This window comes from Apodemus sylvaticus, chromosome 15 (assembly GCF_947179515.1).
Source record: "Apodemus sylvaticus chromosome 15, mApoSyl1.1, whole genome shotgun sequence".
In the NCBI taxonomy this organism is placed as follows: Eukaryota; Metazoa; Chordata; class Mammalia; order Rodentia; family Muridae; genus Apodemus; species Apodemus sylvaticus.
This window is the reverse complement of record NC_067486.1, coordinates 78,047,658-78,074,812: the sequence shown is the minus strand read 5'-3', so window position 1 is coordinate 78,074,812 and position 27,155 is coordinate 78,047,658. Positions and strand designations below refer to the sequence as shown.

Here is a 27,155-nt window from a genome sequence, read left to right as displayed (position 1 = left end):
CTCTCCTCCCTTTCCTTCTCCCTCTTGGCCTGGAATCCACTGTGCAGTTGAGGCTGGCTTCAAGGTCATGGGGATTGCTCTGCTTCAGGAATTACAGGCTTGCCTCCCCAAGGTCAGCTCATCTATCCTTGAAAATGTCATTTAATGTGACTCACAAGAGGAGTGCCATGTACACATGGACAGAAAGCTGCCTTGAGACTCTAGAACTTTCTGAGCCAGATGCTCTCTCTGCTTGTTACACTGGGATCTATTCAAGCAAATGTTTCATCTCTAACTTTGGGAATGAGATGAAGACTTTATACAAACTCAGAGAAACACTACGTCAATTTTCCCCCTTTTTAACTTTGCCAGCCAAGTTCAGTCTTCTTTGAAGTTCAACTTCACCTTTCTAGTAACAAATCTCCAACAGGTATCTTTATAAACGTGGTAGCCACAAGAGTGGTCAGCTTAAAAAGGGCAACTCTAGGGCCCGGAGAGGCTCAGCAGTTAGCAGCACCTCCTGCTTCTGTAGAGGACTGGACTTCAGTCTGCAGCAGCTCCACGGAATAGCTCACAGCTACAGGTCAGCAGCCCTGACTCATCTGGCCTCTGCCAGCTACACACACACACACACACACACACACTACACACACACACACACACACACAATCCCCCACATATGTGTGCATGCACATACATACATTTATGCACTTAATATTAAAAATAAATCTTTAAAACTTTGCCTTGACTGAGAAGTGAATAACCAACCATAGATGGCATTTACTCCCTCAACCATCTGCACGTTAAAGTATCTGAACCCTTTAGTGCCCCCCCCCATGGAGAACCCTTCAGTGCCCCCCCCATGGGGAACCCTTCAGTGCCCCCCCATGGGGAACCCTTCAGTGCCCCCCATGGAGAACCCTTCGGTGTATCCCCCATGGAGAACCCTTCGGTGTACCCCCCATGGAGAACCCCATGGGTCTCCATCTGGTCATGCTTTGCTTACTCCAATTTCGTGCTAAAGTAAAAACGACCAAAGCGTCAAAGGCTTAACAAGCATTAAGAGAGTAAATTTTACTTGAGGACTAAGAGCAGCTGCTCTGTGGTGATGACTGTTAACTAACCCATGTTCCTGACTGGACTGACTTCACTTACCCGTCTTCAACCAGGGCTTCCCAGCCACACAAACTAGCTGTGGCAGTGACAGAATAACAACAGAAGCCTTTTATTAAAAATGAAACATCTTTTTAACAAAAGAAGAAAAATTAGTTTTTAAAGTTTATTGAAATTTGAAACAGAAAATAAAAAATAAAAAATTATACAATTTCCATGTTTTATACTTTAAGGCCTAAAATACCATTTTATAAAACTATCTCTGCCATATTTATGCACCAATAGATCATTCAATCACTCTTTTTAAACAGAGTTACAAAGAACCACACAACTGTTATTTTTTTTCCTTCCTTTCTTTTGTGTGTATATGTGTTTGTTTGTTTGTTTGTTTGTTTTGAGACACAGGATCCTTGCCGTGTAGGCCAGGCTGGGCTGGAACTCACAGAGATCTGCCTGCCTCTGCCTGCTGAACTCTGGGATTACAAGCATGTGCCACCACACCTGGCTAGCTTTTTTGGACAAAACCCTTTAATCATACAAATTAAAAATATGAAGTCAGCTTGTCAGCCTAAGACACTGGCGTGTACACAAAGCTACCTTGCCCAGTGTTCCATTTCGCACCACACGTGTGACCGACCTCCTGACCCTCTACAGTAAGATGTTTTTATGAAAGTCAGAAGTTTGGCTAAAATTCAACCCAGATGAGTACAGAACAGGAACCAGCACAGGTCCTGAATAGAGAAGTCTTGAGGTCTCGCAGGCAGCAGGGATGCTTCCCAACATGCTTCAGGGGTTCCGTCCTCCGCTCCTTCTCATGTTTCTAGAGCCCTGCAGAGGAGCAAAGAAAATTTAATGTAGATAAATTAATGTTCATGGTCTATACAAAGAAGAAAACTACTTTCATTTATAAACTCATGTAAATTATGTAGATCATGAGAATTCAAAGTGCTAAAATAAGCTTTGTATCCTTTTTGGTGTCAGTTAACACAGAGAAACTATAAAAACCCAAAATGGGTAGACCAGACACTAACAGGAATGGGTAGACCAGACACTAACGGGAATGGGCAGACCAGACACTAACGGGAATGGGCAGACCAGACACTAACGGGAATGGGCAGACCAGACACTAACGGGAATGGGCAGACCAGACACTAACGGGAATGGGCAAACCAGACACTAACGGGAATGGGTAGACCAGACAGACACTAACGGGAATGGGTAGACCAGACAGACACTAACGGGAATGGGTAGACCAGACAGACACTAACGGGAATGGGTAGACCAGACAGACACTAACGGGAATGGGTAGACCAGACAGACACTAACGGGAATGGGTAGACCAGACACTAACGGGAATGGGTAGACCAGACACTAACGGGAATGGGCAGACCAGACACTAACGGGAATGGGCAGACCAGACAGACACTAACAGGAATGGGTAGACCAGACAGACACTAACAGGAATGGGTAGACCAGACAGACACTAACGGGAATGGGCAGACCAGACACTAGCGGGAATGGGCAGACCAGACACTAACGGGAATGGGCAGACCAGATACTAACAGGAATATTGATCCCCACCCCTTACAGTGAACAAGCTCTGTATTTCCAACCCAAGCCCCACATTTGTTAACTATATATTATGAAATTATACTTAAAGTTTAGTGTATGTGCATGGATATTCTACATGTATGTATGTATGTATGTATGTATGTATATGCACTACATGTACATAGTACCCTTAGAGGCCAGAAGAGAGCATCAGATCTTTGGAACTGGAGCTATAGACAGTTGTAGGTTAACCTGTGGGCACTGGGAATTGAACATGGGTTCTCTAAAAACGCAGTAAGTGCTCTAAATAGTGAGCCATCTTTCCAGCTCCCAAAATTATGTTTTGGGCATGATGGCATACACCTATAATTCCAGCACATGGCACTGAGGCAGGAGGACTGCTACAAGTTCAAGGCCAGTCTGCATTCCATCGGAAGACCCTGTGTCATGAACAAATTAAAGGAAAGAAATAAACCCTCTAGAAAGGCAAACGTTTTTGTTTGCAGCTTTAAAAGACTGAGGTCCCCTAAGTAGGTAAGCATGTGTCCATGCAGCCCACTCCTGACGAGAGCACATGCTGTGCAGAGCCGTGTCACAAACGTGAGGCACAAGGTGGCAACAATCTCATCAACAGTGACATGTCCTCGCAATGGACTGCTACCCAACTGTAGGAAAGAACAGTCTTGGGCTGAAGAGAGATGGCTCAGCAGTTAAGAGCGCTGACTGCTCTTCCAGAGGACTTGAGTTCAATTCCCAGCAACCACATGGTGGCTCACAACCATCTGTAATGGGATCTGATACTCTCTTCTGGTGTGTCTGAAGACAGCAACAGTGTAATATAAAATAAATAAATCTTAAAAAAAAAATCACAGCAGAACAGCCCAGAAAGGCTGACTGACTGGCTCATCTATAAGACTATGTAGTTAGACAAGGGAAGTGTTTGTTTGCCGGGGCCCAGAGGTAAGGAAAGCTGAGGGAACTTCTACTAATGTGGGTGGGGGTGGGGACGGGAGCTTTAACTAAGTGCTTTGAGATATTCTGTTTTTAAAAGGTGGCAGTTGCATAAATTTGTGAACATATTAAAATACAATGAGTTCTTTACCTTAGAAAGAAGTCTAATCTTGAAGAAGCTTGATGGTACAAACCCGTAATTCCAGCTCCTTGGAAGGGTAAGGTGAGAAGATTGCAGACTCAAGGTCTGTTTAGTTATGGAGCAAGTTCAAGACCAACTTAAACCTAGCAGACACAGCCTGCATAATGACAGAGTGCACACCAAGCATGTGCGAGGGCCTAGGTCCCCTCCTCAGTGCCACAAAAAAGAGAGAAAAGGAGAAAAAGAAAAGGCCCCAAACAAACAGGTGAACCTCACATTATATGAACTGTATCTCTAAAATAAGCTTTCTTCTACCTTGGTTCCCCAGTCTCATCTCTGAAAGACAAATTCTGTTTACAGTTTTTAAACTCTTTAAGCATATGACCAGTGTTAATATGAAAATCTCTTGTTCTGGTTGGATTTCTAACAGAAATGCTTTCCTAAAAACCCAACACCAATGTTACCAGCTTGTTTTCCAGCCACTGCACTCTGCAGGGGAGATTTATTTATTGGCACAAATGAGCTTACCAATGGCTAGACCACTAAAGAAAGAAAAGGCTAGGCCACCTTGTCCCAGCACCTGCTAGCTTGCCACAGACCTGCTGGGAGAGGGGACAGAAGAACCTTTATTATTACTATGCATGGGATAATGTGTGCTTGTGTGAATGCCTGCTCATGCAGTGCCTGTGGAGGACAGCAGGAAGCTTTGTAGATTCACTTTTCTCCTTCTATCTTTATATGGGTCCTAGGGACCCAAATTGGTCACCAGGCTCATGATGCAGCAGGCCCTTCCCTCTGAACCACATTTCTATTTATCAGCGAGCATTTCTGTATGTAAGTGAACATCTCTGCATGTGAGTGAGCATCTCTGCATGTGAGTATCTCTGCGTGTGAGTGAGCATCTCTGCATGTGAGTATCTCTGCGTGTGAGTGAGCATCTCTGCATGTGAGTATCTCTGTGTGTGAGTGAGCATCTCTGCATGTGAGTATCTCTGTGTGTGAGTGAGCATCTCTGTGTGTGAGTGAGCATCTCTGCATGTGAGTATCTCTGTGTGTGAGTGAGCATCTCTGTGTGTGAGTGAGCATCTCTGCATGTGAGTATCTCTGTGTGTGAGTGAGCATCTCTGTGTGTGAGTGAGCATCTCTGTGAGTGAGCATCTCTGCATATGAGTGAGCATCTCTGCATGTGAGTGAGCATCTCTGCATGTGAGTGAGCATCTCTGCATGTGAGTGAGCATCTCTGCATGTGAGTGAGCATCTCTGCATATGAGTGAGCATCTCTGCGTGTGAGTGAGCATCTCTGCGTGTGAGTGAGCATCTCTGTATGTGAGTGAGCATCTCTGCATGTAAGTGAGCATCTCTGTATATGAGTGAGCATCTCTGCATGTAAGTGAGCAACTCTGTATGTGAGTGAGCATCTCTGTATGTGAGTGGGCATCTCTGTATGTGAGTGAGCATCTCTGCATGTGAGTATCTCTGCATGTGAGTGAGCATCTCTGCATGTGAGTATCTCTGCATGTGAGTGAGCATCTCTGTATATGAGTGAGCATCTCTGCATATGAGTGAGCATCTCTGCATGTGAGTAAGCATCTCTGCATATGAGTGAGCATCTCTGCATGTGAGTGAGCATCTCTGCATGTGAGTGAGCATCTCTGTATGTGAGTGAGCATCTCTGCATGTGAGTGAGCATCTCTGCATGTGAGTGAGCATCTCTGCATGTGAGTGAGCATCTCTGTATGTGAGTGAGCATCTCTGTATATGAGTGAGCATCTCTGCATGTAAGTGAGCATCTCTGTATGTGAGTGAGCTCTGCGTGTGAGCATCTCTGCATGTGAGCATCTCTGCATGTGAGTGAGCATCTCTGTATGTGAGTGAGCATCTCTGCGTGTGAGTGAGCATCTCTGCATGTGAGCATCTCTGCGTGTGAGTGAGCATCTCTGCATGTGAGTGAGCATCTCTGTATGTGAGTGAGCATCTCTGTATATGAGTGAGCATCTCTGCATGTAAGTGAGCATCTCTGTATGTGAGTGAGCATCTCTGTATGTGAGTGAGCATCTCTGTATGTGAGTGAGCATCTCTGTATGTGAGTGAGCATCTCTGTATATGAGTGAGCATCTCTGCATGTAAGTGAGCATCTCTGTATGTGAGTGAGCATCTCTGTATGTGAGTGAGCATCTCTGCATGTGAGCATCTCTGTGTGTGAGTGAGCATCTCTGTGTGTGAGTGAGCATCTCTGTATGTGAGTGAGCATCTCTGCATGTGAGTGAGCATCTCTGTATGTGAGCGAGCATCTATATATGTAAGTGAGAACTCTCTATGTAAATGAGAATATCATTATGTAAATGAGCATCTATGTATGTAAGTGAACATCTCTGTATGTAAATGAGAACTCTGTATGTAAGTGAGCATCTCTGTATGTAAGCGAGCGTTTCAATTTCTATATTTTCCCCTATGAACTATAGTACCTTTTGCCCATTTTTTTTCTTTACTTTCTGTCTTCAAAAACTTGAAAGCAGCAATTAATTTCTATTTTAAAAGCAGTTTGTGGTCTGGGGAGTTGGTCCAGCAGTTAAGAGCACCTGCTGCTCTGCTCTTGTAGAAGACTCAGGTTGGAGTCTAGGCACCCACATGGTGGATCACAACTGTTCCTCCAGTCCCAGGAGCCCTGATCTGCTCTGCTCTCTGGACACCAGGCACATATGTGGTGCACACACATACATAAAGGCAAACCACTCATACATATATTTTTTTTGAAAAATCTTTTAAAATATGCTAAAAAAGCATTTGGATTAAGCAATTCTCAGCAAATTTATCTCTATATTCTCTTCTACATAGCTAATTCATGACTTTCATCTAGTGTTCAGTAATAAACTATTTGGATTAATTCTAACTTATTATTAGTTTTTGGAGACAGGAAAAAGTATATTAGAGATGAGCAATAGAACGTAACGCCTGGGTTGGAGAGAGTGCTCAGTGATTAAGCACCTACACTGCTTTCCAAGAGGACCTGAGTTCAATTTCCAGCACCATAGCCGGTTAGTTCACAGCCTCCTCACACTCCAGCTCCACGGGAGCTGGCGCCTTTCAACTTCTCTGGGCACCCTCACTCAGGTGTATACACCACATACAAACATACGCACATACCCATAATTAAAAATAAAATATTAAAAAACACAAAATATAATTAATGAGGAAAATGGTAAAATTTTGGTGGCATACAAACTGCAAAGAAAGATAAAACTTGGCCATTATATTTGTCCACATTTCTGAAATAGGCACCACTTGAATATTTAAGCTTTCTCAAAAAACCAAAACAAAAAAAACCCCAAAAAACAAACCAAAAAAAAAAAAAACCCACCCAAAAAACAAAGGTGGGTATGTATCTACACACAGGCGGGAGCAGGAGAGCACGCTGGCAAGAACATTCTTTTCTGTTTTGTATGCCATCAAAGAGTTCCCAACAGTCCCAATAGCTGCCCGGGGCCTTCATGCCTACCCATGGCTCCATGCGGGGTCCTATCCAGACACTTGCTTGGAGGCTGTTGGAGGTGGAACGAGGCTGTCCAGCTCTTGCCGATGTCCTGTACTAACCAACCACTCATAGAACTTGTCCTCCACAAGGACCTGGAACTGCTTCCTCTGCTCCCTGAAGTCGTGATTAAGAGCAAAAAAATGTAAGGAAACAAAACCCAGCAGATTACGTTTCCCTAAAATCTCAATACAACTAAATGACTATGTGCAGTCACCCTTCAGTTCTCACCATGTTCGAGGCACAGTGAGACACAATGTCTAAAGCCTAGTACATTGCAGGTTCTTACTGAGGACAAAATGAACGAGCCAGTGTTCGGACCGACGGGAATAAATGCATAAGGAAAAGAGTCTGTCCTGTTGTCTAGGTCAGAAGATTGTGATCTCTGTATGTGTCCCTGTCAACCATAAGCCCTGTGGGTAAGACAGCACAGAGGATAATATACAGCCTGAAATGAAGTACTAAGAAAACCCTTGATGGAGAACAGTGCAGTGTCAGCCGAGAAGGCAGCATTACTGGGAGTGTCACTGTAGGAAAGGAGTGGACAGAGATGCCTCTCTAACATGACGCTTCAACAGGATTATGTGGAATGGACTACTGGACAGAAATGATCAAGGCCCTAATGTGACAGCATGATGCAGGCAACAAAGAGAAGCATAGCCCCACATCTGTGACAACTTGCACAGCTGCCCAGCAGGACACAATTCCACTGGATCTACAGGACACCAACAGTAGACAGGGCATGCTGGAATGACTACCACCCAAAGCAAGAACAGGGCACTCCACAACCCCAATTGCACAATCCCACTCAAGTCCAGAAGTGAGACCTTAACAATGACTGGCAAGCCCTGTCTCCTGGGCGAAAGGATGCTGACACTTTGTACTTTTAGATCCACCTCATCCCAACCTGTCTTAGAGATAAATTACTTGGTTACAACCATGCAGCCACTATCCCAGAATGCAGATGGTACTTAATCTTCAGCAAGGCCTTGCTTCCCACAATCCTCCACCAATCACACACGTGAACCAGGGTCTTGCTGGCAGTTTGCCTTCAGCCTGGTTTCTGTCTTTCTCTGCAGAAAGTTCTCAACTCACATTTAACTAAATGGCTTAACTGTATGGCAAGATAAAAGCAATGTATTTGCTCTGCAGGAACTCCTCTTCAAATGTGTTTTCAGGGTAGTAATCAGCACTATGATACTTTTAATGCTGGGTGCAGTTGGGAAGTGTAGGCCTGCAAGCCAGCGGCCAGGAGAGTGGGTGCTCCTCAGTGCTCCCACACTGCAGAATCAGTTGATGGCTTAGGTACAGTAAATGAGTTTTGCTCTGGATATAATCCTAGTGTACGCAAAGGTGCACTTTTATTCCCAAAGTTATACCAGCTACTTTTAACAGTATTTCTAGCACCATTACATGCTAAAATACAATTGCTTACCACATTCTAGACTCCACAAATCTCCCTAAGCTTTTCATTTGTGTAAGAGAGTCTAGGCATTTAAATGGTGTAGACATTTTCACAGTAGGTGTTCAAAGGGTATTTTTTCAATGACGATCTCATTATACACTCTAATTTGATTACTGTACTATATGGTGTCATAATAACTGAGAGGAATAGTGAGGACAGAGACAGATAAGCACCTCTGGAACAAGGCCAACAATGTACTTGAATACTTTGTGACTAAGTACTTAATCTTAGTTCTCTAGTCTTCACCTGCAACTGGGTACAGCTATTAGAAATAATCAGTGAGTTAGCATAGAGCTGATCAGATCTGTGCTGGGGACATTCTAAATATCTGTGATCTGTGAACATCTCCAATGTTACTGATAAAGTAGAGTGATGACTTCCTCCTCAGAAGGCTGAGTGCAGTGAGAGCAGTGATCTGCTGATGACCATGATCCAGCAGTTGAGAACACACCTGTGTAAACACAGGTGACTGGAATACTTCTGCATGGGCCCCCAACAAAGACGTAAGTTGTACTGTTGTTGATCATGCATGTATGTGTGTGTGTTGTATATATAGGCATATGTATGAAACACACACACACACACCACATTGAGGGAGCTTATATTGAGATTTACAAAAAGAACTTGGCCCTGTGCTCAGAGAGATAAAGAAGTTACCTCTACCGTATTCTAGTACTGCAGTATTTCCTTTTCCCTAATCTCTAACAAATGAAATCTGTCCACCAACATATTTGTGAAAACGATTACTTATTCCAAGCATGGGTAATTTTAAAATTTAAGTTATTCACAGTAGTCTGCTGAGAAGAAGGTTAATAAAAACTTACTAAGCTTAGACTTAATTTTTAGAACCATTTTTTTTTTTACTTTCTTGTCTTCACAAACTTACACACAGAGCCCCACCAGCAGCCAACTTAGTACTTCTGTCCTCCCCATCCCCCGCTCTGCTCTCACCCAGACACTGAACCACAGTCTGTCTCCTCTTACAGTTTACTCTCTAACTGCCTATGTGCCAGCCCGGAGCTCTATTTAATCTGCTATGGCCTCTAGTGAGTAGTCTGTGCACTGTGTGGCTTATAGACACTCCTGAATGAACGCCTTTCTGGACCTCACAGCTTAAAGCAAATCTTGAAAGGCTTCTACTGAAGAATTCTAAAGGAATGTCTGAGGCCCGATCATCAAAACACAGCATAATTTGACTCAGGCCACTTATCAAGCTTAGGGACCACTGTGTTGCCCCCTGAATCCCGCCCGCCTTAGATTCTGCTTCTCAGATATCTGCTCCTCCACTACTCTCAGATATTCAGTCTAGGTCTCACTTGCTATGCAAAGTTCTCATTCGTCAGGACCCATGGCAAATTCTATCTCCTTGACACATCTTCCTTAACTGTTCACACTGGTGTCTTTGGACTCTCTGTTAACTGTAACTGTGTCTGGCTTCTGGAGTTCAAAGACCAATACTCCTTAAATAAAAATCTGGGCATAACATATACTCACAGCTATATGTGTTATCCCATGCATGTAATTTTTAAAAAGCCACTCTGGTGCCCACTAGTAGAATGAAACACAGTATTTTATACTGCAAATCTAGCTTTAAAAAACACACTTTCGTTATTTCTCCCATTTTAGCATGGATTACGGGAGAAAGTGACAAGAATTAGCAAGAATCAGCCTTGGAAAAACCACCTCCATTAATGTCACTTGTAAGTCTGTGGTGTGGTGGGAACCATGAAAATCTGTATTTTACCCAAGTTTCTGGAGGATTCTAAAGCAGCCACCAGTATAAAGCAGTGTGCAAAAGGATGCTAATAGCTATGCTGTTCAAGGCTGAACCACGCATCATTTTCTAGACAAGACTGCTTTATTTCATACAAGTCTAATCTCTGCCAACTAAGTGTAAGCTGATTTTTATTGTGATTCTTACCATGCACGCCCACTAACCTGGAACTTGTGATCCTCCTGCTCAAGCCTTTACGTGCTGGGATCACAGGCCTGTGCCACAGAGCAATTTCAACTTCTTCAAGAAAAGGAGCCTAATACCTGAGCACCTACCTCGTTAGCATCTTCTAGCCACACAGCATCTAGAATACTAACCTGGGATTCAAAGCCTGAGAAAGGACGCACAGGTCACTTTAATTTGTGTGGCTGGATACTATAAGGTATCAACATTAGTTTGTCTTCCCATCAAGTTTTTCACAAACAGCAAAACACTGACCCTAGAAGACACTTACTTTGTCAAACGAGCCTCCTTCACAGTTTTCTGCCAGATATGTATCTTCTGTTCTCTTTGAGCCAGTGCTTTCTGGTAGGCAGAGGGGAGACCCCCAGGAATCTCTGCTGTGTCCCCTTCCATCTCAAAGGGAATAATAAATACGTAGAACTCAGAAGGAGGCAAGAGCCGGAAGACTTTTGTGTCAGTGCCTTCTCTGCACACCACCATTGGGTTATCCCAATAGTTAGGCACTGTAGCAAGGCCAGTCCTGGCCATGTGGTCCTCCAGCAATGGGTAATGGGTATGAAAGGGGGCAAAAGTTACTGTCTGGTTTCCAGAGAGAATAAGTGGGCGTGATGGGGTCATAATATGAAAGGTGCAGCCTGTTGTAGAAGAGATGGACAATCGGTGGCAAACAGCAACGACTTTTAGATTCTCACAGTCATGTAGGTGAAGAGCTGTCTCCACAGGACCCAATACAAAGGTACTATTCCTGCATTTTTCAATTGTCATAGATCTGAAAAAATTTAAATGAATTAAATTCTTTCGAATGAATTACCTAGGATAAAATTCTTTCTCAAAACAAAAACAAAAACCCCAGTCCAAAGAAAATATCAAAATATTAGGGACCTCTGCTTACCGTAAGGGGGAGAGCAGATATATAAAAGACTCATTGCAGCGATGAGCCCTGACGTGTGCTCCTTCTAGGGTTTCTGAGCTCTTGGCCAGTGTCTGCTTGTAAACTTGGCTCATGACCACGATGCGGTGCAACCGAGGAGCCGTGTGAGCATTGCACGCAATCTTAGCTCTTCTGGTCGAACCTTCAACTAGTTAAGAAAACACACCAATAATAAGATAGTTTCAAATCAAAGAAACCAGGTGACCATGAGCTTACATACATCTATATATGCTCCTGCCTAACGTTCACTACAAGTGAAGAAATAGATGTAAGAGTTAATGATAAAGTGGTGTTTACTGTTCTTCTATATATCTGTAATCTTTCACAATCATCTTTAACAAATGTAAACCTCTAATAGCCTCAAGATTTCTGGTAGAGCCAGGATGTGGTTTCTCATTTACCTGCTAAGTTAAGTAACATGCCTAAGGTCCTACACTAGTGACAGACCCAAACAGCTCCTCCTCAGGAATCTCACTGTCATCCCAACCACAATGGCCTCCTCAAACTGCCATCCTACAATCTCTCCATCCCTCTCAACTAACAGCATCACCCCAGCACTCCCACCTGAGGTCATGTCTTCTCTCCCAAGATCATTCCTACTGAGCACACACCTTCCCCACAGGTTCCCACGGACACAGCCATGTCAGCACGAGTCTTGCCGCTGGGCCTGCACTTCCCACTAATCTATACTATCCCACAATCTATACTGGTCCATGTGGAAACAATATACAGACATGCTAAAATTCTTCTTTTAAAAGACTTATTAGTTTTTAATTGTACATAACCATATGTTCAATGGTTATGTAGAAAAATAATATTAAAAAGTTTAAACAGTAGTTTGTTATCAAACTACTCGAATTTTAGTATAATCTTATGAGATTAAATAGTCTTAATTTTCCCAACAGTGTCTATCCTATCAAGGTTAAAGCTCCCTTAAACCTAAGTGTTTTTTTGAAACTAAGGATGACATAGTTTCACCTATATTTCTATAGGATCCCTGAATCTCAAGGACACACTGACGCATGGCAGAATGGCTGGGTTGGATATAGACTTCCTGGATCACTTAAAAAAAAAAGATTTTGTAGATAATGTGTAATCATTCTGTTTTACAGTGTTATAATAATATGAAGAAATGCAATTGTCTCTGGGGGTGTTGCTCAATGGCAGAATGCATGCTTAGGATGTATGAAGCCTCAGTTTCAATTCCCTAGTATGTCCTAAAAAACCTGAAAAAGATTCAACTTTCGGGGAGGTTGAGACAGGGTCATGTAGACCAGGCTGCTTTGGAACTCACTCTCAGAGACCAGGCTGTCATCAAACTCAGATATCTACCAGCCTCTGCCTCCTGAATGCTAGGATTAAAGGCATGAAGCACCATGCCCAGCTAAACCAATATATTTTATTTACATAGATATATGGGACTATCTTTGCAATTCTGACATTGTGGAAGCACAGCCTACTATAGTTTTTTTCTCAAAAAGCTGGCCTGGCACCTAACTTAGTAGCACAGATATCTGAAACATTTTCCTGGTTCTTTTCTTGAAACTTATACATGGGCCCACAAGTCTACAGCAGCGTAACCTAACTGTGAGCTACGGCTGTCCAGTGACGCAGTCAACATTGTTCCCTTGTTACTGTTTATACAATTTCTAATTTAGAACAGAAGGAAATATATTCCTTGCTTGTCTCTTTGCAGCTAAAAGCCACTCGTCTGTACACCAACTCTGAGGTGTCATCTATTGGTGTGCCAAATCCTGCTGCTAAACAGAAATGAAAAAGCCTCAAGCAAGCATCTGACAGTAGAGGGAAGAGAGCGTTGGGGGAGGATAGACTATAGATAGCTTCTGTGAATATAGCAAAAGACCTAGATCACCTGAGCACTGTCTCCCCTCCCCCATGCAAGGCACATACAGAAGACGGATCCTCTTTTATATTGGAGGTATTTCTTGCTTTCTTACTGTGGTGGTTTGACTAGGAATGGCCCTCACAGACTCATGTGTTTGAATGCTTGACCCATAGAGAGTGAGTGGCACTATTAGGAGGTGTGGCCTTGTTGGAGGAAGTGTGTCACTAGGGGATGGGCTCTGAGGTCTCAGAAGCTAGAGATTTTTCCTGCTGTTTGAGGATCCAGATGTAGAACTCCTTGCTCCTTCTCCAGCACCTTGTCTGCCTTCATGCTTCCCACCATGATGATAATGGTATAAACTTCTGAACCTGTAAGCCAGCCTCAGTTAAATGTTTTCCTTTATAAGAGTTGCCATGGTCATGGTGTCTCTTCATAGCAATAAAATCCTAATAAAGACATTTACTTGGTTTTTTTCCCCTTTATTTTTATCTTATATTCATGTATGTTTTGCCTGCATGTATGTTGTGTACCACATGCATGCACTGCAGAGACAGAAGCTCACCATGTAGCTCCATTTTCCCTCGTCCCTGTGAATCTTCTGCTCTGTCTTCCAAGTACTAGATTACAGGCATGTACCACTGCACCAGGCTAGAAGACATCTGACCACATACACCAGCAACAGTAATTTTCCCTGTTGTTGAATTTAATATTAGGCAAAGCATTATTTCTTTAAATACCTTGGCGAGCCCAAGCCAATTTCTTTCCAGACTTGAAGCAAGCAGATGGGCCAAAAGGATTTGTGGTCAAACAGGCTCTCAACCATGCTTCCAGCTTGTAGATAGAGAAAGTCTTAGAGATCTTTGAGAAGCCACTTGCTGCGTGCAGGGGCTGCCACAGTGCAAGTTCATGAAGGGGGTAGACCTTCTCTGCTCTGCTCACGGTGCCCTCAATGAGAAAGCTGAGCGCTGCGACAGCGTCTCGGGAGAGCAGGCTGCTGCGGGTCGAGTGAAAGGAAGCAGTGAGCTGCTCGGGGTCCAGGAGCAGCTGGAGGAGCTCTGACAGATGATCACAGACAAACGCCTGGTGACTGTAGTCGTTCCAATTCTAAAACAAACAAAGGAAAACACTCAACTGAACGAGAGTGCTCTGCAAGATAAATGTTTGACATTTTAATTACATTGCATTCTATGATGCCTCATTCTCTCAAAAGAAAGTAGGTAGCTCTGTGAAAGTAACCTTGATGTATGTAATATGGGTAAACTAACTCAAAAGTACTACAGGTTTAACGCCCCTTATCTAATATGTTGAGGCCAGAACTATTATGGAGCTTTGTCTATTTTTATTTATGTATTTATTTATGTATTTATTTATTTGTATAGGATCATAGTTTATTATAAAAGACCGTGGATAAAATTTAGACAACAGGTTATTTACAAATGAAGAAAACATTATAATTCAAAAAGAAAAAGCATAATAAGCTATCTGATCGCTAATTACCATAGTACTTCAAAAATAACAAAGGTAAAATATATATGGGATAGTTGATTTGATAGGAACAATTAATTTTCAGAAATATTTCGCACTGCTCTAATCACTAACCACGCTGCCCGCACTTGTGTGACCTACTTTACTGTCCTAAGCAGTACAGTCTTATATACAAGAGAAGTATCCCTCAAACCCTCCCTTAAATAAAGGAGACACACAAAGCGCATGTGTTGCATCTAGTTACTATACAAACCTGCTTATTACCTGTTCACAGATTAATATGTGGCCTAGTTTCTTTCTCAATTATTGTAAAATTTTATGTTTCTAATGCTGGGCAATGAATATAAATATGCCTATCCACAAATGAACTGCATCCATCTTTACACTATGTAAAAGATTTTCCTTTCACTGAGTCAGTGTAAATTCAGTTTCATTTAAATCCAAAGGACAAGTGTAGCACTCCTATAGATGTCACTCCCAGAATATCATCTGCAAAATTCTGTCACATTGCTGTTAGGACACATTAAGATTAAGCTAAAAATATTTTCAAGCTGATGCATTGAGAAAATAGAACCATGATTCTGCAATAAATCTTTTTCACGGGGTAGGGGCTATGCATGCATATGCACGCACACATGATTAAAGCAAACCAGTAAAGGAGAGGACAAAATTCTTTGGGTCACTTATGTATTTATGAATGGATAACTTTATAATGCAAATTTCACTCATTAAAAAACTTAGATACAAATTACAACATTACAGATAGTCTTTCCTTTCACATGGAGAACATAGAGACTCAAGTATGAGTACTCCAGATAATTGTTACACAAATTGGAAGCATCTTGAATTGGTAAGTATATTTCAATACATAAAAATTTATGCATGCTTTAAACACAGTATTTGTTTTAAAATGAGAATTGAAACCAAAAGTATGACCAGCACCAGCATTCAAGTGTTCTTTTTTTTTTCCTATTAGTCTGACACAATGTTAGTGACCATGCTGTACTGAAACATGTAATGGTGCATTCTGAACCATGGTTTGTTAAACATAAAAACCTGCATCCCCAGAATTTTTAGGCTGGTCATAAACTTAGCAAGGTGTGAGTACATATGCATAATCAATTATAGGCAGTCTGATATAAACTGCTGCTCAGCAATGTTTGAACTGCCTCCAAAATTTATGCTTACAGGTAGACATCCAAATATACCAATAAAACATGTCCTGAAGAAGCCCACTTGTCTACCATAGCTCTGCCTGCATGGCGTCTGCCAAGAGCTCATTAGATAGCAGGACTGGAAAGCCATCTGCTCCTCTTTCAGAGGCCATGGTCTCACGCATATCTTTTCCCCTCCGATGAGAAGCCATCTCTACTTCAGAGTTTCTAATCTCTCAGAACTGCAGGTCACTTGTGGGGTATTTTTATAGGCCCTAATGCCAAATAAGTCCCCATCATTGACTAGTAAGTTCTTCAGTCTAAAGGACTGCTAGCTTGAGGTCTTCATTTCAGAGCAGGCCAGTGAGACCCATGCATGGTAGTCTATGCTATGCTATGGTTACCTGGGATACTCAGGATGGAGGATCCTGGATACCAGGAGTTTGGACCAGCTTTGTTAACATAATGAGATTCTGTCTCAACAAAGTCAAAGGTGTAGCAATGAATACGTTACTCAGTTTCCCTTGAGCCTTAAGCATAGGGACTATATTCGAGATGTACCATTTGAGGGTGCACACACCACAATCACTTATTTCTTGTATTCTGACCTCCTTTGAATCTCTACAATTGTCTGCATTTGCTGCAAAAAGCTACTTTGATGAGGGGCCAGAGATACACAAGAAGGGCCTGGAAGAAGGGAACTTTGTGCCTGTTTGCCCTCACTCTCGCTAGCATGTTTGTCTACCCTGGCTGAGGTGGGATTATATCTAATGTCTTCAAGATTCCAACGCAAGCTGAAGACCAGCAGCTCTCCAGGAATTCTCCAGCCCTTCAATACCAGATTGTGACTGAGGAGACATTCAGCCTAATGGACTGAGCAACTTCCAGATTCTTGGCCTTGCCACTGTGAGACAGCCACACATCCTGGCCTACATCCTGTAAGATGGTCTAATAAATCACCATTTAATGTGACCACTCTTCCTTGAGAACACTAAAACACACATCTTGTACTGTTTTGTGGAAACTAGTAATAATGGACTCCATTCTACTAAATTAAAGTTCTCACAATGAGCTGCTCAACCAGAAAAAAAAATCAGAAATGGATTTGTTCCAATGTAAAGTGAAGCATTTTACTCTTATGCATTCATTGGAGGGCCTGGTCTACACTAAAAATGGGTAAAGTTACAGGTTTATAATAATGGATTCCTTTAAGAATAATCTTCAGAAAATATATGAAGCAAATACATTATTTTTTCAGAATCAACCTTTCAGTTTGGCCTAAGCATTCTCAGTATCCTGGGATATCTCCATAAGCACTGAGTGTCTGTCAAGGGACAGCAGAACTCAAACCTTCTGGGCACCAAGAGCCTTGGCCAGGTCTGTTTGGTACGGTGTGGCCTTGTGTACTGGGATTGTCCAGAGGGAGCCCACAGAGAATACAGGACGCTGTGGTGCACTACTGCATTCACAGGCCTTGATGCACACAATGGCGTGGTCCGTCAAGATGGATTACTGCATGCTCCAGTGCCTGCTACACCATCCTTAGAAGGATAACTTGAAAAAATCCTAACTACATTAAGAAATCCCAACATTAAATCTGGAGCAATCATACGGGTTTTCCGAGGGAGGGTGGTGGGGAAGGTTTGAGTCAGACAGAACTGCTGAGTAAACAGAAACACTAGAGGTTAATACCAGAGAAATGTCTTTACTGAAACGTAAGCAAAGCCCCTTCCCCAAGACTAAGCACAGGAAGCAAGGATGATGGCCTGGACTTCAGGAATGGAGTTGGGAGCAAAATCAGAACCAAGAAATCAAAAGAAAGAATGAAGCCGTGTCTGCGGCAGCCAGGAGATGTAGCATGCTCAACCCCTGGCACATGCGAGAACAGGAAAGAGGGTGGGAGACAGCCCAGTGTGTAGTAGGAAGGCTCGGTTAAGACAGGAGAACCTGGACTTGGATCCCCAGTGCACACCAGAAAGGTAAGTGTGAAGCGCAGAGTCCCTGGGCGGAGTGAGCAGGGCAAATGGGGAGTATTGTGATTTGCCTGCTGCTGGCCTAGTCCCCAGACAGTGAGCTCCAGGCTCAAGGGAAACTGTGTAGAGTGTGTACCCCTTAAACATCCACCTGAGTGCCGCACGCATGCACGCACGCACGTGTGCGTACACACACACACACATACACACACATACACACACATACACACACACACACACACACACACACACACACACACACACACGCTTGCAGGCACAGAGAGGGAGAGGGAGAGGGAAAGGAGAAAGGAAATAGGAAGGGAGGGTTGGGGAGAAGAGGGCAAGAGAGAAAAGAGATTTTTATTTCAAATATCATTACTATGGCATTAAGGATAAAAAGGGACCAAAAAGTTCAGAAGGAAAATGCTGGGAATTGACTTTCTTCCTATTCATTTGACATTTTCCCTTCTTTTCTAGTTTATTTTCAGAGTTTTATGGAACAAGAGTAATGATAATCGCTGTTTCTGAGAAACTAACATAGACAACACTGCGGAGTTCCCTGCAGGCTGGCTGCTGAGACCGCTGGGTTGTCCACCTAAGGCAGAGCAGCCTGTCTGCACTGGCGACACAGGAGCACACAGAGGGAAAGTGACGGTGGACCTTTGTTCACGTCACATGTGACACAGTGGAAGAAAGTTTGACAAATGCTCACTTTTAAGGAACTGACAAACTTAAAAATTAAGGTCTTTTTGGCTTGATGCAAATCTACCTTTTATTTTTGAAGAAAACTGGGTTGACTTGAACTGATAAATAAATTTACTTTAAGACAATTCCTCAGAATACATGTAATTTTAGCATTGACTACCAATTACATCAAATCTGCATACTATTCCCATAGCATAGGAAATAAATCAGACCAACAATCAACAAATGGGATTCCAGGAAACAAAAAAGCTTCTAAGAAGGGAAATTGTTAGGAAATTTCCTCCTCGCAGAACGGGAGAAAATCTTTGCCAGCTAATTAACTGACAAAGGATTGATGTCTACAATATACTAAGAACTCAAAAAACTAAAGAAATAAAGAACCTAATTAAAAACGAGCAGTAGGAATCAACCAAATATTCCCAAAGGGGGATATGTAAATGAGTATGAAACATCTTTAGAGAGTTCCACTTCCTTAGTCATGAGGGAAATGCAGATGAAAGATACTTTAAGATTCCATGTCACCCCGTCAGAAAGGCCAGCATCAGGACAGGAATGGTGACAGGTGCTGGTGTGACTGTAACAGGGTATCCTTATATACTGTGACTGTGACAGAGTGTGCTCTCCTTACACACTATGACTGTGACAGGCTGTGCTCTCCCTCATATACTGTGTGGTAGCACAGACTTGTAGACTATTGAGGTTCCTCAAAAAACTAGAAAGTGGACCAGGTATCACGGTGCCATCACCATGGTATCATGGAAGGAGAGACAGGCTCATTTTGCTGAGCTGGAGGCCAGTTTGGTCTACGTAGGAAGTTCCAGGCCAGCTGGGCTACCAAGTAATTTCCTAGCCCCGTCCCCAAACCAAACAAATACAAATGAAGAAGCAAGCAAAGAACCAGATCTACGATATGATCCAGCTATACTGCTCCTGGGAATACGCACAAAGGACTTCATGTCCAGCTAGAGAGACACCAGCACATCCATGCTCTTGGCTGCTCTATTCACAATAGCCACAAAAAGGAATCAACCAAGATGTTCACCAACAGACAGACTGATAAATGTGGTATGGATACACAACAGAATTTTAGTCAACTGTTAAATAAATGGAATCATAAAATCTGCAGATAAATGGACAGAACTGGAAAAAATTACACTGGGTGAGGTAATGTAGCTCCAGAAAGATTAGAATATCCTCTCTCCTAGTCGGTCCTAGCTTCAAGTCTTTTGGTTTTTGTGTGTAACTTGGGAGCTTCAGTGGAAGGCAGGAATGTAGAAAGGGGCCCAGGATACCTCCCTGAGAGATACAGGTCAGAGAGGCCCCAAAAGCCTCCAAAACAACACATGCTGTCGCTGTTGCCCTTGGTAACTAACCACAGCCACATATGAGACCCCACTGCTGAAGACACTACACTTTGGCTAAGCTACACAGAAAAACCAATTTCAAACTGACCAGGAAATGCCCCCCTGCTGGCTGGCTTTACAAGTGCGTGAAGGTGCAGAGTAGGCTGTTGGAAAAGAAAAAAACATCAGTGAACAGACCCCTGAACTCTGAAATTACCCAGGCAAGATATACCTGGGGCCAGCAAGATGGCTCCACAGATAAAGGTGCTTTCGGCCAAGCCTGGTGACCTGAATTCAGGCCCTGGGACCTGCATGGCAAAGGGGAGAACCACCTTTATTTATAGGTTGTCCTCTGAACTCTGCAATGCTAAGGCACGCCCACACGGGTATCCATCCACACTAAAAAGGAGCTTTCACATGGTACTATGGTTTACATTTTCACGTTTTTCAACATACTCTATACACACACAAAAGCAAATGAAAGTATTTGTTTTTCTTTACCATAGAAAAGCCAGTAAGACCCTTTTTAAGGCTCAGTATGTTTGACAGGTTGTTAAACACACAAAATTACTTAAGCAACTTAAGTGGGGAGGGGAGTAAGTCTTTTTTTTTTTTTTTTTTTTGAGTCTTACTGGACCTTGACTTCATAATCCTCCTGCCTCAGTCTCCCAAGAACTATTCTTACGAGCATGCTCCACGATGCCTGGCTTCATCCCAACATACTTTTTTAATGAAGGGGGAGCATTTCCTTTATAAACTATGAGCAATACCTTATTATGACAACTGGGCCTTTCGGTGGGGCTAGGAGACTGAGGTCTGCTTCTGGGACTGGGCCATTCTTCCCCAATCAACGATGTCCGCAGCGAGATCTTGTTTATCTGCTGGATGTACAGGAAGAGCAGGAACTGCAGCGTGTCCACAGAAAGCTGTTTGGAAAATGAGATGAATACACCTTAAAACACCAATGAAGCCGGGCGTGGTGGCGCACACCTGTAATCCTAGCACTTGGGAGGCAGAGGCAGGCAGATTTCTGAGTTCGAGGCCAGCCTGGGCTACAGCCAGGGCTACACAGAGAAACCCTGTCTCAAACAAACAAACAAACAAAAAACCAAAAACAAACAAACAAAAAAGCTCTGGCTATTATAAATAGGGTTGCTATGAACATAGTGGCGCATGTATCCTTATTACATGCTGGGGAATCCTCTGGGTATATGTCCACGAGTGGGATAGCGGGGTCCTCCAGAAGTATCATTCCCAGTTTCTGAGGAACTGCCAGACTGATTTCCAGAGTGGTTGTAACAGTTTGCAACCCCACCAGCAGTGGAGGAGTGTTCCTCTTTCTCCACATCCTCGCCAGCACCTGTTTTCTTCTGAGCTTTTGATCTTAGCCATTCTGACTGGTGTGAGGTACCAGATGTCCCTCAACAGAGGAATGGATATAGAAAATGTGGTATATATGAGTATTATTTAGCCATTAGAAACAATGAATTCATGAAATTATTAGACAAATAGATGGAACTGGAGAACATAATCCTAAGTGAGACAACCCATTCTCAAAAGAACACTCATGGTATGCACTCACTGATAAACAGATATTAGCCTAGAAGCTTGGAATACCCAAGACACAATCCACATATCAAATGATGCCCAAGAAGAAGGAAGGAGTGGCCCCTGGTCCTGGAAAGACTCAGTGCAGCCGTGTAGGGGAATACCAGGACAGGGAAGTGGGAAGGGGTGGATTGGGGAACAGGGGGAGGGAAGAGGGCTTATGGGACTTGCGGGGAGTGGGGACCCAGAAAAGGGGAAATCACTTGAAATGTAAATAAAGAATATAGCTAATTAAAAAAAAAAAAAGAACACAGCCAAGAGATAAAAACAAAACAAACCACCACCACTGAGTTTACAATTCAGTTTACAGTAAACTAGGGTTCCATAGCTTCTTGATCTTAAAAATATCAAATTTAGAAACAGCTATCGTTTGATGCTCAGAGGAATTTCTAAACTACCTAGCTGGAGTCACTTCTGGAAATCAATGCACTTTCTGTAAGCACCTTACAGGTGAAAAGGCAGCCTCACTTATTAGTGTAAGTAAATGAACAGACTGGAGAAGAGTTCAACTGAGCATCGAGGTTTAACCTAGATCCACAGGCTGACCAAAAAACTCCGGGGCATCAGCGTAACAACTAAAGCTAGTATCAGTGTGGCAAAAGAACTACGGTTTGTTTCATCATGTGTGTGCATTCCAGAGGTGAATGTGCCTCGGGCTCTCGTAAACTTCCTAAAAAAGGTTGTTTGATTTAAAGAAAGGGACAGTGTGGTAGCACACATCTATAATCCCAGCATTCAGCAAGCTAACACTGGAAGGAATGTTGAGTCTGAGCCCATCCTGGGCTACACAGTGAGACCTTCTTTAAAACAAACAAAACCATATACAATGGAATCCCAAGCCATTGCTGTTCTGCTGCTGTCATCTTACTTGAGGAAGGGTGTGGTTTGAAGCTCTTGTGTTTCATACTCCGGTCAGGTGATGTATCTGAGAGCACACTCGGATGTTGAGTATTTCTAGCCCAGTGTGCTGGCTCATTTCTGTCAACTTGACACAAACTGAGGAACTGCCTCCACAAGCATGACCTGTGGCTAAGTCTGTGTGACGTCTTCTTGATTAATGATTGACACACGAGGCCCAGCCCACTGTGAGTTGTGCCAGGGCTGGGAAGATGGTCCCAGGTTGTATAAAAAACAGTGAGCAAGTCAGAGGAGACCAGGCAGGAGCATTCCTTTCTCGTCTCTGCTTCAGCTCCTGTCTCTAGGTTCCTGCTTGAGTTCCTGCCCTGACTTCCCTGAGTGGACTGTAACCTTTAAGTAAATAAACCCTTTCCTCTCTGAGCTGGTTTGGGGCAACGTTTTATCATAGTGACAGGGAACAAACATACCCAAGAAGCTGAAAACCAGATTCCCATGATCACCCAAATCCATCCAACCAGCTGTCAACTGTGTGTGCATGTATTAAAAAGACAGGGTTTCATATACCCACGGCTGGCCTCTTGTTTGTAGGGAAGGATGGATGGTCTTGAACTTCTGACCCTCCTTCATTCTATACATCTGTTTTAACAATGTTTGTGAGTGTATCATTACTGCTTCAGGCAGTCTCCATGAGACTGGAGTCTTGCTTTTTCAGTTTTATATCCATAGTAACTAGCAAAAACTATGGTACATGATAAACACTCAAAAAACTTGGAAGCTCCTTAACACTCTCTTCATCTCCATGTTCAGACACCACTGCTACACCTAGCATATGTGAGATACTGGAAGAATCATATGGCTAAGGACTAACTGCAGTGTCCCCTGTCTTGGTTGTGGGACAAACTTCCTTTCAGTTCCCAAAACCTTCTTTAGGAATGTATTGGCAGGATGCTGCAGATACTGATTAGATGGTGAACCTTCTCTTCTCCCTGGGCTCACATCCAGTGGCATTCACTTACAATCCCTGCTGCAGTCAATATGCTCTGAGTCAGTGGAACGGAGATGAATTCATATTTGCCACTTCACGACTGGCCCACAAAACTGAAGAAACAGAAGCCAAAGCCTCAGGTCCTATTGGCAGGCTGCGGCAACTGTACTGTTACCTGTAACTGTTTAATCCCCATCTTTCCAGAAACCAACATAGCCCTACGCATCCACAGATGGGAACAAAACATGCTAAATAAGCCAGACATAGTAAGTGAACTATGACTTCCTTTGTATCTGATACTAGTGTACTTTTATTTGTATAATTAAATATGCATGACAGGCTACTTTATAAAAGAAAAGCTATTTTGGCTCACAGTTCTGCAAGGTAAAGGCATGTCCATTTGGTAGTGGCCTCTGCTAGCAGAGCGATGAGCAAGCCTGGGGGTATCAGATAGCAATGATATGTTATCTCTCTCTCTCTCTCTCTCTCTCTCTCTCTCTCTCTCATGCACCAGCATTGTATCTACTCTAACAAGTTTACCAAATCCTAATCACTTTCCAAAGACACCTACCTCTAAACACTGTAGTTAGATTTTAGAGTGTTATTTTTAAAAATTTTTATTAGCACATACTTATTACATAAAATGATGGGCTTTGCTATGACATCATACACATAAATCATATACAATAGTAAGAGCTATCTAATTCCACTTTTCTTTTACAGTTCCATTAAACATATATACATTTATTTTCTTTGTTCATTCATCTGTTGTGGACAGCTAAGCTGATTCTATACTTTGACTGCTATGCAGCATAACCATACACACGGTTCCCAAGAATTTAGATTGCTATCTAGATACGAGGGATCAATCCATTAGATGCATTGCTTGCATTTTCTCTCATTCTGTGAGGTCTGCTCTCTTCTTTAACTATGCAGTTTAAATCTCACGCAGGCCCCATTAGCAACTCTTAGCTTATGCCCTGTGCCCCCAGAGTCCTTTTCAGCAAGTCCTTGGCTATGTCCATATCATATGCTTTTCTCCTTGTCTTTGGTACATTTTTAATTAGTTTTGTTCAGAAAAAAGAGGGCCTGGTTTATGGACATCCAATTTTCCCAGTCCATTTATTGAAGACGACAGGATCTGTCCAATGTGCTTTTCACATGTCTGCTAACGATGAGACGGCTGTAGCTGGGCTTGCTGTTTCCTCTGGGTCCTCTATTCTCTAAGTCGACATGCTTGTTTTTGTTACTATGGTGCCTACTACAACGTAAGACCAGGTATTGTGGCATTTCCAGCCTTGCTCTTTCTCCATAGAACTGCTTCAGCTATCCAGGGTCATTTGTGACTCCATATGAAGTCTAAGATCATTTTTCCTCATATTGTAAAGAACGTCATCAAACCTTTGAGTTGTGTGGAGCCTGAAGATCACTTTTGTTAATTTTGCCATTTCTTTGTATTCCTCCTGTTGATCTGTGAGGGTTGCTGACATTTTCTTTTCTGAGCCTTCTTCAATCCCCTCCTTCAGTGTTAACGTGTTCATTATAGAGGTCGTTCACCTCCCTGGCTATTCTTATTCCAAGGTTGGCTGATTGCTTTCTTCTTTCTCAGCAAGTTCATTCTTAGAAAATAGAAAAACTACTGATTTTCTGGTGGAGTCATTAGGATCTTTCATAGATAATATACATGCTTGCTTGCTTGCTTGCTTACTTGCTTATTTATTCATTCATTCATTCATTCATTCATTCATTCATTTATTTATTTATTTATTTATTTATTTATTTATTTATTTATTTATTGAGACCAAGTTGTTTAGGCTAGACTTAAACTCACGCTGTAGCCCAGGTTGCCCTGAACCTATGATCCTCCTGCCTGTTCAGCAGCTGGGATTATAGCCTGTGCCATGAGACACTGTTCAGACTAAGTCTGTATCCTCTCAGTCCCTCACGATGAGCATTAAACCCAACACGGGATACTGAGGAAGATGCTCCAACCATGTTCCAGTCACAGCACATATGAAATCTAAAATCATTAAGTGCACAAAATGATCATCAAATGCTGGAAGGCAAGGAAAACAGGCAATGTCAGAGCTAACAAAGCCTCAATTGTACAAGGTAATTTAGTTCTGTGGTCTGTACCACAGAGGTGCGTACCATGCCTCTAGCTAACAATACTGCAGTAAATATACAAACTTTTCTACAAAGTTAGAAATGAGTTCTTAATATATACACTAGTAAAATAATAATGCATGCTGGACAAATTTAGGAAGGTGACAGATAGACCTGTGGCCATTACCATGGTGATGACTTCAAAGTAAAGACCTGTTCTCAAGCTCATCATGGGAGGAAAAGGCACCAGTTTCCCCCCACTCTGTAGCTCTTCCCATCTGTGTCAATAGCATGATCTACAAAGAAGCTATTTCTTCCCACAGGAGATGTTTACTGTCAAGGACACCCTGGAGGAGAGCTGTGGCTCAGGTGTAGCTTCTGTGTAAAATGAATAAAGAATAAACCGTCATTACATTATGTAGCCTCTGCATTTCAGTGTTTCGTTCCCTGCCCAGCAAAGCCATTTACACTAAGTGACTCCAAAATGCAGAAGTGTGGTTTCTTGAGTCACTGCTCACACAAAAGCCCAGAGAGTCATCCTATCAAGTGCAGCTGTGTAGGACTGATGGCCAAATGAGAGCATTGTTATCGGCCTAAGCCGCTGTTACTATAATTAACCTACTATATATAATTAATAGACTCTGTGAAGTCATTTCTACCATAAGAATGAAAAGCCCTTAAGCCCATTTTGGAATTTGTATTCTGGCCTTGGTGCACACCAGTCATTCCTACTAGCTATGGAGTCCAGGATGACTGAGGTGCTGGCCTCTGAGAGTCATGAGTTGAAGTTAAACGTCCAGAGAGTGTGGCTATGTGAGGAGCCGGTGCTGGATCTGTGAGAGGTCTGTGGGCCCTAGTAGGAGGTCTTGCTGAGTGCTGCCCTCAGAAGAGATACACTTCTCCCAGGATTCTTTGAGTAAGCTCTTGCAAGAGGCTTGTACCCATACCCACCTAGAGATTTATGGACGGCAGAAATTAAAAGTGACAAACTGGGGTGCTTGGTAGAGAAAATACTGAAACAACCAAGCTGCCAAGCTGCCCCTGGGTCACCTCTGAACTGCAGGAGGAAGGGGTTAGAAGAACCATCGAAAAATAGACTCATATTTAAAAGGAATAAAGCAAAAGGTTTTGAAAGATTTACAGATCCTCCAGGAAAGGAGAAAAGAAGTATGTAGGAGTGCATCCAGCAGCCCAGCAAAGGATCAGCATGGATAAAGTGTGGCCAGAAGCAGCAGGACAAGGGGAAAGTGACCTGGAGGGCACCTCAGAAGTCTGCAGAGCTACCTCTCCCACCCAGGCCCAGGGCCTTAAAGGGAAGAAGTGTTTCAGGAACAGGTTCCGAGTGCTCTCCATAAGCGCTCCCCTGCTGCTCCCTGCCTTCCGGAAGAACACTCTTTGGCCACCTCAGCTATGTCAAGCAGGCCCAGGCCCAGCTGATGAACTAATCCAAAGGGGCAATCATCAGCGTTTGGTG

The 27,155-nt window shown here is 42.9% G+C and overlaps 1 protein-coding gene across 4 annotated transcripts in view; it reads right to left on the bottom strand.

Moving 5' to 3' along the window:
* Positions 1 to 1,244: 1,244 nt before the first annotated feature.
* The window catches only part of Tbccd1 (TBCC domain containing 1), a 43,152-nt gene continuing 17,241 nt past the window's right edge, over positions 1,245 to 27,155 (bottom strand). For all 4 annotated transcript variants that reach the window (XM_052157989.1, XM_052157987.1, XM_052157988.1 and 1 more), the window contains exons 3-8: positions 20,895 to 21,050; positions 14,202 to 14,568; positions 11,580 to 11,766; positions 10,959 to 11,456; positions 7,233 to 7,382; positions 1,245 to 1,920 (exon numbers count right to left, since the gene is read on the bottom strand). In XM_052157989.1, coding sequence (XP_052013949.1) covers positions 7,253 to 7,382; positions 10,959 to 11,456; positions 11,580 to 11,766; positions 14,202 to 14,568; positions 20,895 to 21,050 — 1,338 coding nt within the window. In that variant the 3' untranslated portion in view covers positions 1,245 to 1,920; positions 7,233 to 7,252. The remainder of the gene's footprint in view (positions 1,921 to 7,232; positions 7,383 to 10,958; positions 11,457 to 11,579; positions 11,767 to 14,201; positions 14,569 to 20,894; positions 21,051 to 27,155) is intronic.